This window comes from Scyliorhinus canicula, chromosome 18 (genome assembly GCF_902713615.1).
Source record: "Scyliorhinus canicula chromosome 18, sScyCan1.1, whole genome shotgun sequence".
NCBI lineage: Eukaryota > Metazoa > Chordata > Chondrichthyes > Carcharhiniformes > Scyliorhinidae > Scyliorhinus > Scyliorhinus canicula.
In genome coordinates this window covers 116,948,692-116,963,057 of record NC_052163.1, presented here as the reverse complement: position 1 = coordinate 116,963,057, position 14,366 = coordinate 116,948,692, and the positions used below count along the sequence as shown (strand labels likewise).

At 51.5% G+C, this 14,366-nt stretch overlaps 2 protein-coding genes across 3 annotated transcripts in view; both read left to right on the top strand.

Annotated features, from left to right (window-relative positions):
• The first annotated feature begins 4,749 nt into the window (after positions 1-4,749).
• Positions 4,750-12,759, top strand: LOC119953269 (N-acetyllactosaminide beta-1,3-N-acetylglucosaminyltransferase 3-like). Of its 2 annotated transcripts, none has more exons than XM_038777341.1 (2): positions 4,750-4,904; positions 10,864-12,759. In XM_038777341.1, the coding sequence occupies exon 2, from the start codon at positions 10,871-10,873 to the stop codon at positions 12,002-12,004; it is 1,134 nt and encodes a 377-aa protein (XP_038633269.1). In that variant the 5' UTR covers positions 4,750-4,904; positions 10,864-10,870; the 3' UTR covers positions 12,005-12,759. The 2 variants fall into 2 exon arrangements, with proteins under 2 accessions (XP_038633269.1, XP_038633270.1); XM_038777342.1 differs by lacking the exon at positions 4,750-4,904 and adding an exon at positions 8,228-8,327.
• Positions 4,793-14,366, top strand: part of LOC119953270 (N-acetyllactosaminide beta-1,3-N-acetylglucosaminyltransferase 3-like) — a 21,317-nt gene continuing 11,743 nt past the window's right edge. Inside the window, exon 1 of the mRNA XM_038777344.1 lies at positions 4,793-4,904. The gene's annotated coding sequence lies outside the window, so the exon portion shown is untranslated. The remainder of the gene's footprint in view (positions 4,905-14,366) is intronic.

Below are 14,366 nucleotides of genomic sequence, written 5' to 3'. Positions count from 1 at the left end.
AATCGGACAGCGACGACGAATTTTCTCCACGGCTCGCGGCCGTTCAGCTCGACCAGTCTCATCCACGCACGCTCGCCAAAACGACTACGCTGATCCACCTCAACGGCCACAAGACGGACTGCCTGCTGGACTCCGGGAGCACGGAAAGCTTCGTTCACCCTGACACGGTAAGACGCTGTGCGCTCCCTGTCCATCCCGTAACACGCAAAATCGGTTTAGCCTCAGGTTCGCACTCCGTCCACATCACCGGGTGCTGCATCGCGGACCTCACGGTCCAAGGGAAGGTTTTTAAAAATTATAAATTCCTTGTCCTCCCTGACCTTTGCGCACCGGCACTCCTAGGACTGGACTTCCAGTGCAACCTGCAGAGCTTGACTTTTCAATTCGGCGGCCCTATACCCCCCCTCACTGTCTGCAGCCTCGCGTCCCTCAAAGTGGACCCTCCCTCCCTGTTTGCTAACCTCACCCCCGATTGCAAACCCGTCGCCACACGGAGCAGACGGTACAGCGCCCAGGAACGATCCTTCATCAGGTCCGAGGTCCAGAGGTTGCTGACGGAAGGGGTCATCGAGGCCAGCAACAGTCCCTGGCGAGCCCAAGTGCTGGTGGTCCGGATGGGGGAGAAAAACCGGATGGTCATCGATTACAGCCAAACCATCAATCGGTTTACGCAACTGGACGCGTATCCCCTCCCCCGTATCTCTACCATGGTAAACGAGATCGCGAGATACAAGGTCTTCTCAACTGTGGACCTTAAGTCCGCTTACCACCAGCTCCCCATCCGCGCGAGTGACCGACTGTACACCGCGTTCGAGGCTGACGGGCGCCTCTACCACTTCCTTAGGTTCCATTTGGTGTCACGAATGGGGTCTCGGTCTTCCAACGGGAGATGGACCGAATGGTCGACAAGTACGGATTACAGGCTACCTTCCCGTACCTTGATAATGTCACCATCTGCGGCCACGACCAGCAGGACCATGACGCCAACCTCCAGAAATTCCTCCAAACCGCAAAACTCCTTAACCTCACGTACAATAAGGATAAATGCGTGTTCAGCACCGACCGCCTAGCCATCCTCGGCTACGTAGTGCGTAACGGAGTGATAGGCCCCGATCCCGAACGCATGCACCCCCTGATGGAACTCCCTCTCCCCAATACCCCCAAATCTCTCAAACGCTGCCTGGGGTTTTTCGCATACTACGCCCAATGGGTTCCCAACTACGCGGACAAGGCCCGTCCCCTCATGCAAACCACGACCTTCCCGCCGTCGACGGAGGCCTGTCAGGCCTTTAGCCGCATCAAAGCGGACATCGCAAAGGCCACGATGCGCGCCATCGACGAGGCCCTCCCCTTCCAGGTCGAGAGCGACGCATCTGAAGTAGCTCTGGCGGCCACCCTGAACCAAGCGGGCAGACCCGCGGCCTTCTTCTCCAGAACCCTCCAGGCTTCCGAACTCCGCCACCCCTCTGTGGAAAAGGAAGCCCAGGCCATAGTCGAAGCCGTGCGACATTGGAGGCACTATTTGGCCGGCAGGAGGTTTACCCTCCTCACAGACCAACGGTCAGTAGCCTTCATGTTTGATAATGCACAAAGGGGCAAGATCAAAAATGACAAGATTTTACGGTGGCGGATCGAGTTGTCCACGTACAACTATGATATCTTGTATCGTCCTGGGAAGCTCAATGAGCCTTCTGATGCCCTGTCCCGCGGTACCTGCGCCAGCGCGCAGATAGACCGCCTCCGCTCCCTCCACGCGGACCTCTGCCATCCAGGGGTGACCCGCCTATACCACTTCATTAAGACCCGCAACCTGCCCTACTCTATCGAGGAAATCAGGACAGTAACCCGTGACTGCCACATCTGCGCCGAGTGCAAACCGCACTTCTACCGCCCCGAGCGCGCACACCTGATCAAAGCATCCCGCCCCTTTGAACGTCTCAGCATTGACTTCAAGGGGCCCCTTCCCTCTAACAACCGCAACATTTACTTCCTGGCGGTTGTCGACGAACACTCCCGCTTCCCCTTTGCCATTCCCTGTCCCGACATGACCACATCGACCGTCATTAAGGCCCTCCTCTCCATCTTCTCACTGTTTGGCTACCCCGAGTACATTCACAGCGACCGGGGGTCCTCATTTATGAGCGACGAGCTGCGTCAATTCCTGCTCGACAGGGGCATCGCCTCTAGCAGGACGACCAGCTATAACCCTCGGGGTAACGGACAGGTCGAGCGGGAGAATGGTACCATCTGGAAGACCATACTACTGGCCCTCCGGTCCAGAGATCTCCCTATTTCCCGATGGCAAGAGGTGCTCCCCGATGCGCTGCACTCTATCCGCTCACTTCTCTATACTGCTACTAATCAGACACCTCATGAACGTCTTCTTGTTTTCCCCAGGAAGTTGTCCTCCGGATCCCCTCTCCCGACGTGGCTGGTCACCCCCGGACCCATCTTGCTCCGGAAGCATGTGCGGGTGCACAAGTCCGACCCGTTGGTGGAGCATGTCCAGTTACTCCACGCTAACCCGCAGTACGCGTATGTGGAGCACCCCGACGGTCGGCAGGACACGGTCTCCCTCCGGGACCTGGCACCCGCCGGCGTGCAGCCCCCCCCCCCACCACAGACCCCCCCCTCCCCTTTTTCACCCCAGCACCCCACTCAGCTTCCCCATCCCTCATCCATGGCGTCTCCGCGGCCAGCTCAGGTGACGGAGACTACTCGAAGTCTATCGCTCCCGGACTCCAGGACATCAGCAGGACCATCAGCCGATCCGACGACACCTCCTCCACTACGGCGCTCGGCCAGGACGTCAAGGACCACCAAACGACTGATCGAATCCTTCTAGAGTTCTACGGTCCCATGGACTTCCTTTTGTAAATATTGTTATGTCTGGGCCAGTGGCAAGCCCCCAAATTCGACAAGGGTACGGAGAGAAAATTATTCTCCCGACGGCTACTCATATCATCAGTTCTCCCCCCCCCCCCCCCGGGTCTCGTTCACACCCCCCCCCCCCCCCCCCGCCTTCCTTCTCCGTAAGGGGTGAATGTGATGATATGATCTGCATACTCGTCTGCCATTGGGCCAGAACGTCGGCTTACCATTGGCCCTGGTCGGTCATGTGCCTCTCGACCGGTTGGCCGAGAGGCTGAGTTAACCACGCCTCTATCAACGAGGTATAAATGCTCAGAAGCCTGACGATCGTCCCTTTCCACTGTATACGATCGCCAGGCTGTGTTCTAGTTAATTAAAGCCTGACATTGGTAAATCACTTGCCTCACGTGCAGTCGATGGTGCATCATTAGTGAAGGAATGTGATTAAAGTCTTAAAGCACTAATGGTCCCACGGGAAACTCCCAAGTCTGAAAGGTGCTATCAGAAGGTTAATTTTTGTTTGAAAATAGGTATCAAGTTGAATTGCAAGGGAAATGGGTTGAGAACACTCAGGGGAAATAGAGTCCGTCCCTAGGGTTTTTCAAAACAAGCCCCTGGAGCTTAGGGTCTGCCAGAAAAAGCAGCTCATGTATTGTTGTTTAAAAATGTGGTCTATCAACCCTGAACAAGTTTTGTTACACTTCATGTGGTTGGAATGTGTGAACAATAGCCATCAGCATAACTATGACAGTGTGATGTTACAGTAAGAAGTCTTGCAACACCAGGTTAAAGTCCAACAGGTTTGTGCTCACCCCAGTCCAACGCCGGCATCTCCACATCATGGCTCCCATCGACACCGCAAACTGCCGGCTCAAAGTGGAGAGGATCTCCAGGAAGGTCGCGCATATAGACACTGACATTAAGTTTCTACAACAAACCTGTTGGACTTTAACCTGGTGTTGTAAGACTTCTTACTGTGCTCACCCCAGTCCAACGCCGGCATCTCCACATCAGTGTGATGTTACAACGGAGGGCTAAAACCATTCAACACATTTCTATGTAAACCTACTGCTCCAGCAGAAATTAATAATGGTAACAATCTTTATTAGTGTCACAAGTAGCCTTACATTAACAATGAAATTAGCAATGAAGTTACTGTGAAAAGCCCCTAGTCGCCACATTACAGCACCTGCTCGAGTCCACAGGGGGAGAATTCAAAATGTCCAATTCACCTGACAAGCGCATCTTTCGGGGCTTGTGGGAGGTAACCGGAGCACCCGGAGGAAGCTTCAAGAACATTTATAGTACAGAAGCAGATAGTTCAGGTGTGCGTCTGTGTCACTGCTCCACTTTTCACCTCATCCTGTTAGCACTGTCTTCCTGTTCCTTTATCCCCCCCCCAATATCGAACTTACTCAATGCCGTGTGTCCCAGTGACTCATTCTCCACCGAGAACTCCTCGTTTCTGGGTTTGTTTCAACTAATCTTTCTAAACCTATTGTTGGTGACATCTTGTGAAATGTGACACATTGCCAAATGATTTAATCAAATTGGTCCAATTGGAGTAGCGGTGAAAACAGCAACAAGGCTGTTTTACTGGAAGAGCAACAAATCCAATTGCAACAGGCAGTCCAATTAAATTGAAATAAGTTTAAAACCAAGTGGAGATATGTTTTCTTAAAAAAAAGCTATAAAACTGGCACTGGGCAAAAACATTGAAGCTCCCTGCCTCCCCAATTTAAAAATAGTATAATTTAGTTCGGATTTCCAGCATTTGCCTTCATTCAATATCAAAATATTTCCAAATTAACCCCTCCCTCTTGATTTTCTGATGCTTGAAGGAAATGCAAATGAGGCAGAGTTATTTAAAGTGGGGCTGATACAATAGTTGCAGGCAGTTCTGGGTGTGGGCTCGTGCTTGCTTGCAGTAGATTTCTCTTCCGCTCTTTGGGAATTTTCATACCTTGAGGAGGATCCTTAAAAATCCTGCACTGATTTTGAATCTGAAATAGTGTGACCGATTCTTCAAAGAGGTAGGAATCCTTCGCTGTCTTGCCACCTATTTGGATTTTCTTTTAGAAAGGGCTATTTTGAGGGAAATTGTGAAATTGTTGCTCAAGAACCCTCTTCTCTACCCGCTCACACACTCTCCCTCTATTTCTATAACTCTTCACCTTTTCTTTCTCTCCCAGCCTTTCAATTCTCTTCTCTCAAATCCCCCTCCATTCCTTCCCCCCATCTTTATTTATTAGTCCCTTCCATGTTCTCCTTGCTCTGTCCTTCTTTTCACTGCTGTCTGTCAATCTATTTTTTCACTTCTCTCCACATTGACTCTGTCTCTATCCATTCATCTCTGCCTCTGCTTTCCCTTCCTTCCCTCTCTCTGATGGGGAATATGACATGAATTAAGTTTTGATTTATTGCCGTGTGTACTTGGGTGTAGTGAAAAGTATTGGTCTGCAAAGTCCAGGCAGATGGTTCCATATATGGAGGGGAGGGGAGGGGAGGGAGGGGGGAGGGGGCATACAATAGATACACAAAGTAAATACATAGATATAGACATCGGGTGGAGCATGCGGGGTGTAGTGCTGCATAGTTGAGAAGATCCATGACATCAGTTCAGTCCATAAGAGGGTCTTTCAGGAGTTTAGTAGCAGTGGAGAAGAAGCTGTTTTTGAACCTGTTACTGCTTGTTCTCCGACTTTAGTACAGTAGTCCCCCGTTATACCGCGGGTGTTGGGGTCCAAGACAGCCACCCGCGTTGCATCCGAGCCGCGGATAGCCTACGAAAATTTTGAAAGAGCAACACATGGCCAGATAATGTTCTGCTGCGGGAAAGAATAATTACAAGTGAACCTATCAGGGTAGTTTCAGGTATTGTGGATGTAATAACCTTACAATGTAAGAATAGAAGGGTGTTTTAAATAAAAAACATCAAAAGTTCTTTCAAGTTTTAAATTTATTAAAAAATACCACTCAAAAATATATACAATAATACATGAAATAGCACTTACAAGCATATTTTAAAAAATCATTTAAATCACATGAAAAAGTCTGTGAGTTTCTTCTGGCACAGGCACATCCCCTTCCTCACCTTGACTGTCAGAAACGGTCTCAACATAAGTTCTCAAACTGTCCTCATCTTTCTCCCACCCACGGAGGGTTGACTCTGGCACACCAGTCTCTCTGGATAATTTTGCCTTTGTTTCGCCGTTTCTAATACGGTCTATCAAATTTATCTTTTCCTTTACTGTGTAAGACTTGCGCTTAGGCATTTTGTATTTATACGCTTTAATTACAAATCATCGCGGCTATTTATCGCGGCTAATCGGAATGACAAACAAGTTCACCGACTTAAAAAGGTGTTGTTTCAAAAAGAGTGAAAAATGTTGGGGTCCATAAGCGCCCCCGCTGTATATCGTGAACCGCGGTATTGCGGGGCGTGGTATAACGGGGGACTACTGTATCTTCTGCCCGATGGAAGAGAGAATAACCTGGGTGGGAAGGGTCTTTGATAATGCTGCCCACTTTCCCAAGACAGCGGGAGATGGAGACACGGCGCACGATCCAATGGCCACGCTGCCCCAGAAAAGAAGTTTGCGAGTCGTAGCGATGCAAATCCTGTCCCGTGTGCAAATCTGCATTCCCGAGGTACCTGAGTCTTTGGGATTCACTCCCTTCATCTCCGAGAACCTGGGTGAGTGCCGTTCAGCACTGGTCCTCACAAATGGGGACCAGCTGGAATGGCACTCGTGGGGGTCTTTCAAGGGATCGAACACTTTCTCCCCCCCCCCCTCCCCTAAAAGCACAGTGGGTGTACCTACACCTCAAGGACTGCAGTGGCTCAAGAAGGCAGCTCACCACCACTTTCTGAAGGGCAACTAGAGATGGGCAATAACTAAGGACGCCCACATCCCGTAAATGAATAAATAAAAAAATAAAAAATGATCTGAAGATTTTTGATCCAAGTGGTGTATAGTCTGGGAGAAGGCCTTCTTAAGCTGCTATATGGTAAAGTTTAGAGTGAGTTGAGTGTGTAAGTGAAGTGGGAGGGTAGGTGGCTGTGACAGGTGGGGGAGATGGTGAGTCAGGTCGGTTGGGATAGTCAGTTGGCCCAGGTGTAGTTGCAATGAATGATCGTTAGCTTGGCCGGACTAGTTGGGTGGTTTGGGTGTGGTCCGAAGTGGCTTTAAGACTATGAACTTTTTTTCTGGGTAACTATTAAGGTCAGACAGTAGGAACCGTCTCTGTCAGTGCTTCTCAAACTATCTGATGTGGCGGACCGGCAGTTTTTTATTTCAATGTGCCAGGGACCGGTGAGCGAAACAAGCCAATCCAGCTGGGGGTTCGGGGGGTGGGGTTGTGACACCCCAGAAAGTTTTTTGAGATATATCTTATTGCAGGGGCAATTATATTACATTATATTATATTATTGCACATATAATGGATATATAATCTGAGATTATATATATAAACTGAGATAATGTAATATTTCTTTCATTTTTATAGCTGTACATTTTCCAGTGGAAGAGGGATGGGTCAGTGAATTCAGATCACCCCCCCCCCCCCCAACCAAGCACGGCCCGAGGACGCAACCCCCCCCCCCCCCCCCCCAGCATGGCCCGAGGACGCAACCCCCCCCCCCCCAGCACGGCCCGAGGACGCAACCCCCCAGCCCCCTAGCACGGCCTGAGGACGCAACCCCCCCCCCCCCCCAGCCCCAAGCACGGCCCGAGGACGCAACCCCCCAGCCCCCTAGCACGGCCTGAGGACGCCACCCCCCCCCCCCCCCAGCACGGCCTGAGGACGCAACCCCCCCCCCCCCCCAGCACGGCCTGAGGACGCAACCCCCCCCCCCCCCCCCCCCCAGCCCACAGCACGGCCCGAGGACGCAACCCCCCCCCGCCCCCAGCACGGCCTGAGGACGCAACCCCCCCCCCCCCCCAGCACGGCCTGAGGACGCAACCCCCCCCCCCCCAGCCCACAGCACGGCCGAGGACGCAACCCCCCCCCCCCCCCAGCCCAAGCCCCCAGCACGGCCCGAGGACGCACCCCCCCCCCCCCAGCCCAAGCCCCAGCATGGCCCGAGGACGCAACCCCCCCCCCCCCAGCACGGCCCGAGGACGCAACCCCCCCCCCCAGCCCAAGCCCCCAGCATGGCCCGAGGACGCAACCCCCCAGCCCCCTAGCACGGTCTGAGGACGCAACCCCCCCCCCCCCCCCCCCCCAGCACGGCCCGAGGACGCAGCCCCCTAGCACGGTCTGAGGACCCCCCCCCCAGCACGGCCCGAGGACCCCCCCCCCCAGCACGGCCCGAGGACGCAACGCCCCGCCCGCCCCGCTCAGCACGAGGACGGAACCTTGGAACGCTCCAGCTCCAGCTCCAGCTCAGAACTCACCTTTGCGCAAGTGTGAAAGTGTTTCTTTCCTGGGAGTACTCCACGTACCGGCAGACGGTACGCGTACCACACTTTGAGAAGCACTGGTCTATGTCATCCTTTTGGTATTTTCTCATTGCAGAATAATTGCCCAATGGAAGTTTAAACTTCCAGAACAATTAGTGTATATAATCCTTTTACACAAGGGGCGGGATTCTCTAATCCCGCGGCAGAGTGTCCACGCCGTCGTAAACGCCCTTGCGTTTTACGATGGCGTGAACGGGCCGCTGCCAGGACTAATTCTGGCCCCTACAGAGGGCCAGCACGGCGCCGGAGCGGTTCGCACCACTCCAGCTGCCGATCCCGGTGCGAATTGTGCGTCGCGGGATCCGCACATGCACAGTGGCGCCAGCTCCAGCGCGCACATGCGCTGTGGCCTCCTTCAAAGCGCCGGCCCTGACGCAACGTGGCGCAGGACTACAGGGGCCGGCGCGTAGGAAAGGAGGACCCCAGCCACAGAGTCCGGCCCACCGATCAGTGGGCCCCGATCGCGGACCAGGCCACATCGGAGGCCCCCCCCCCCCCCCCACGGGCTGCCACCCGACCCTTCGCCGGCGGGACTCGTTCTTTTTTTTACGGCCGCTTGGCCCGTTCGGGCTGGAGTAATTGCGGGGGGGGGGGGGGGGGGCCTGCGTAGAGCAGCCCACGAGTGGCACCACGCAAACCACGCCAACGCCAATGGCACCGATTCTCCACTCTGCGGAAAATTGCGTGCCGGCGTCGGGGCAACGTGGCCCGGTCACGGAGATTCTCCGGCCCGGCCCAGAGTTGGGGGAATCCCGCCCATGGTCTTCGGACAGAAGTGGGGGGGATGGAGTGAGGTGGTATCCCCAGAGCATCTTTAGACAATTCAACGGTACTTAACTAGATAGTGACCCAGGAAATGTTCGATACATTAAAATCTAGTCTAACTCTTGGGTAACTACACAACGTCCAGCCCCCACCATGCACTACCCTGCCCCAAGCCTCCCCACACACTACCCTCCTGACCTGATCATCTACTTATCCATCTCATCCACCTCAGTCGCCTTACCCACTAATGCACCTCGTCCCACCGACCAATTCACTCACTCTCTCGCACTCACTCATTTTCAGATTGGACATTTAAACTTGGGGCAACTTGTGTTTTAATAAGGTTGCGGGCGATCTGCCTTCTCTGTCCATGGGACCCTCATTTCTGGGACAGCTGGGGTTGGAACACCCCGGCAGAAAAGTGGAGCAGCATCAGGTCCGGGAAATCCAACATTGTATTCGGCTCCTCTAAGATTTGGTTCATTCTCATTTATAGTGCCTGGGGTTATACGTGGTGGCACCGATTGGCAACTGGGCTGGATTTCTGAGTACGAGGGGAAGGGGGATTATTCGGGCGTTTTACCCATCAGGTTGCGCAAGCAGAAGCCTCTTTTTCTGGAAGGTTCCCGCCCTGGAGTCCACCTGAATGATGGGTTTGGCTCCTTGTCCCGCAGGGAATGGCTTTGGAGGAGAGACCAGGTCCCGGACAGTTTGGGTATTGCAGATGTGAGTGGGAGCATGGTGTTGGCAAAGTGTCTTTTAGTTGGAAGCTGCCGCATGTGGGCGCAGATAAAGCAACGGCACTGCCCCCTCAACCAATCGTATTAAAAATTCCTATGGGGACATCAAGAGGGGGAACATCAAGAGGGGGAACATCAAGAGGGGGGGACATCAAGAGGGGGAGTTTAATGGCTAAAATCTGGGTGGGTTTGGAGTGGGTGGGTTGTTAAAATTGTAAAAAAAAATCTCCAAGTTTCATCCCGCCCTTCTGTTTTTTTGGGAAGCTCGATCGATGGGCAGGCCATGCAATAAATATTGATGAAAAATTCAATATTAATTTAAATATAGTAAAGAAGATGCTTGACAGAAACTTTCCCTGTTTTTCAGCGTTAACACTGGCTGCCTAGGTAACCTGGATCTTTTGGTCAGGGGGGCGGGGGTGGGAAAGTGGGTACATTGAGGGAAGGTCAGAGCTGTTTCTAGGCCTGAGGAGCAGGAGCGCTTCTTTCTAGTCCGACCCAACAACCCTGCCTCGACCCTGCCCATCCTCAGACACTCTCCCGACATATTCTTTGTTTTAATTCAATCACAGAACACTGATATCGTCGGCAAGGCTCAGACTTATTGCCTACCCCCTGTAAGTGGTCTTAACTGAATGGCTTGCTCGGCCATTTTAGAAGGCCCGGAGTTGCAGGTAGGTCAGATCGGGGTAAAGACAGCAGATTTCCTTCCCTCTCCTAAATGGCACTAGGTGAACCTGAAGGATTTTTAACACCGATCTTGTAACTCTGCAGTCAGCATTGTTGAGACTAGCTTTTGATTTCGGATTAATCATCGTAACCATAATTTAAATTCCCTCAGATGCTGAAGGGGGGGGGGGGATTCGAACTGGTACCTCCAGATCATTATTCTAAAAACAAAATTGATCTGAGCACCTTGGGATTCTCTGAAAGGCGCTATATAAATTAAAGTTCTCGCTTTGTTTCCTTTCATTCACTTTTTTCACTTTCCTTTTCTTTTGTTTTTTGTTGCTCTCCGACAGGTAAAGAATGAGAAATTATTTACGAATATTTGAAAAAGCTGCGCTGTTGTGCATAGGCATTCTGGGATTGGTGTTCCTTTTCAACCATGACCGTCCACCACGAGAGATTGATGAAACTCCCACGGAGGTTGTCAAAGCCACCATCGTACGCCCCATCAGGAGAGAGAAACAAGAAACGGCTTCCTTGTGCATCGGAAACAAAACCGTCATGGGTCTGCCCAAATTTGATGAAGAGCCTCAGCACATCAAGGACTTCCTGATGCACAAACACTGCAGGGAATTTGACCTCATTCAGAATGTCCCGGGGAAGTGCGGGGGTCGAAATAATTCCCAAAACGTCTTCCTGCTTCTGGTGATCAAATCTAGCCCCTTGAATTACGACCGGCGCGAAATGGTGAGGAGGACCTGGGGGAAAGAGCGAGTGTTCCAAGGAGTCCAGATCAAGACGGTCTTCATCACTGCAGTTGCTCCTGACCAAAAAGAAAGGAAGAAGCTGAATCGGGTATTGGAGATGGAGAACCAGCAGCATCAAGACATCTTGCAGTGGAATTTCATAGACACCTTCTTCAATCTCACTCTCAAGCAGTACAAACTGATGCAGTGGCTGGATGATTATTGCCCCGGGGCCCAATTCATCTTCAATGGAGATGACGATGTCTTTGTCCATAGTGACAATATGGTGGAGTACTTGCAAGACATGAACGCTTCTCAGCACCTGTACGTGGGATATCTCATTGGGTTGGTGGGCCCTATGCGGGAAAAGTGGAGCAAGTATTACGTCTCGCAGTTGGTGACTCAGAACAATTCCTATCCACCCTATGTAGCCGGAGGGGGCATCCTCATGTCCAGGTTCACAGCCATCGCCATCTACCGTGCTGCCCGTGCCATTGAGTTCCTCCCCATCGATGATGTTTTCTTTGGCAAGTGTCTGGAGGTGGGTGGATTGGCCCCCAAATCACACATGGGGTTCCGGGTGAATGGAGTGAAAGGGGTGACTCCCCAGGATGACTCGTTCAACCCATGCTATTACCGTGATGTCCTCATGGTACACCGTTTTCAGCCCCACGAGCAGTTGCTAATGTGGGAGGCTGTGCATGAAAGTAGCCTGGACTGTGCTCAGTCACCACAGCAAACTGCTTGACAACAGAAGCAGGTCTCGAAGTTAGCAAACGACTGTGGGAGGAACTCAGAACACTGTGAATGGGATATGATCTATTTATTTAAAAACATGGAGAATTCAACAGGTTATTACATTTTTCGATTGGCCATGAAGGGGCATATCTTGTTTAATAATTGTCTCGTCACTCTCCTCTTTCCACCATGATTCGGCCTCCAGTTGCTGAAGGCTGGCAAGGATCTTGGACCATAAGGGGCGGCACAGCTCCGTTCACTGTCCACCTTGTCTTGTGTCCTCCCAAACACACTAATTACAGAATGATCAGGCACTGCCCAAACAAAATGGACACCAGTTGGAGATCCTCTGCTGCTGGGACGGAACAAACGCATTTGGCACTGAACGCTTAGTCACACACACCCACACCCTCGGCGAGAGTTTGAGCCAACCTTTTTTTATACCTGGTCAATGTTTCTATTGGGTTTACCTCTAATATAATATATATACATATAATATATATACATGTATGTATGTTTTTCCCTCCCTCATTGCCCCACCCAAAGCTTGGAGGGTCAGAACCAATGTAATTTAGTGTTTCACTGAGCACAACGTCTGGAGGTGTCCTTGGATAAGGGACTGAATGAAGGATCTTAAAATCATTCATGGGGCACATTGATGTTGTAATATGGAGCAAGTGAATGGATGAACGAGAGGGATGGCAGAACTGGATGGGCTGACTGGCACCCCCTCATCCTCAATTCTAATAAACAGCTCAAACTCAATTGTGTTCCTTCCTGTTGTCAAAGGTGTTGGTTTAGTTCCTCAATTCCTTGTCATTTAAGTTTGGACGAGTGTTTTGCCACCTTTAGACCCTGATACTCAGGTACCAGGCTTCTTCCTGTCCTCTAAAAATCTACTGATATTTTTCCGACTATTTATGGGACATTGCTGTTTGGAAGAAAAATCAAATAAATCTTTTCCTCGTTTATTTTTTTAAAAATGAATTTGGTTAAGAACCAACTATTTGCCTGTCCGATTGATTCTGTTCCTACAAGGGATTGGATTGGTTTATTGTCACGTGTACTGAGGTACAGTGAAAAGTATTGTTCTGCATACAGTTCAGACAAATTATTCCGTACACGAGAAGAAAATACAGAGGGCAAACATTAAGTACATGAGCGCAGGCATCAGGCGAAGCATACAGGAGTGTAGTACTACTCAGTAGAGAAGATGTATGAAGAGATCATAAAGGAATCCGGTAACAGGGGGAAGAAGCTGTTTTTGAATCTGTTAGTGCATGTTCTCAGAAGGGCGGTACGGTGGCACTGGAGGCAGAATGTGGTGGAAGAGTGCAAAGAAAGAGTAAACAGGCTCAGTGGGTAGCAGTCCTGCCTCTCGGGCAGAGGTCTGTGGGGTTCAGATTCCACTCAGAACTGTTAGGCCACCGAAAGGAGGCCATTCAGCCCATCGTGTTTGTGCGGCCCTCCAAACAAGCCTTATGGTTTAGTGACCCTCCCTTGCACATTCAATAAGTCAAAACAAACCATTGTTTCTATTCAAGTAATCGCTCTCTCGAATGCCTCAACTAAACCTGCCTCCACCCACACTTCCAGGCAGCGCATTCCTTACCCAAACCAGTCCTGGGGTGAAAACGGTTGTTCTCACTCCAGAGAATCGAGTGCAAAATCGGGGCAGATACTCCAGTGCAGGCATCATGGTGTGCTGCATTGTTTTTTAAAAAAAATCTTTTTATTGGTATTTTCCACATTTATCAACAGTTTTATACATTTTCTGCCGCGTTAGTTCATACAGAGAGAATTTACAGTGCAGAAGGAGGCCATTCGGCCCATCGAGTCTGCACCGGCTCTTGGAAAGAGCACCCTACCCAAGGTTAACACCTCCCCCTATCCCCATAACCCAGTAACCCCACCCAACACTAAGGGCAATTTGGACACTAAGGACAATTTATCATGGCCAATTCACCTAATCTGCACATCTTTGGACTGTGGGAGGAAACTGGAGCACCCGGAGGAAACCCACACACGGGGAGGATGTGCAGACTCCGCACAGACAGTGACCCAAGCCGGAATCGAACCTGGGACCCTGGAGCTGTGAAGCGATTGTGCTATCCACAATGGTACCGTGCATACAGAAAGGTTTATCCTGTCGTTCCCTTAATTTACTTTATGTACATTTTGCCACCCTTTGGCTCGGCCTGTGGTCCCTTCCGCCTCCCCCTCCTGCCCCCCTCACACCCTCCGCCCCCTCACCCCCTTCCTGCCCCCCTCGCTGCCCCCTCCCATCCCTGCCCTCTTCCTGCCCCTCCCTTTCCTGTTCCCGCCCCTCCCTGCCCCCCTCTTGTGTCCTCCCCATTTCCCCCCTCCCTTTT

Bases quoted from the DNA above. Each gene is read 5' to 3' on its own strand.
- LOC119953269 (XM_038777341.1), top strand. From the start codon at position 10,871: ATGAGAAATTATTTACGAATATTTGAAAAAGCTGCGCTGTTGTGCATA.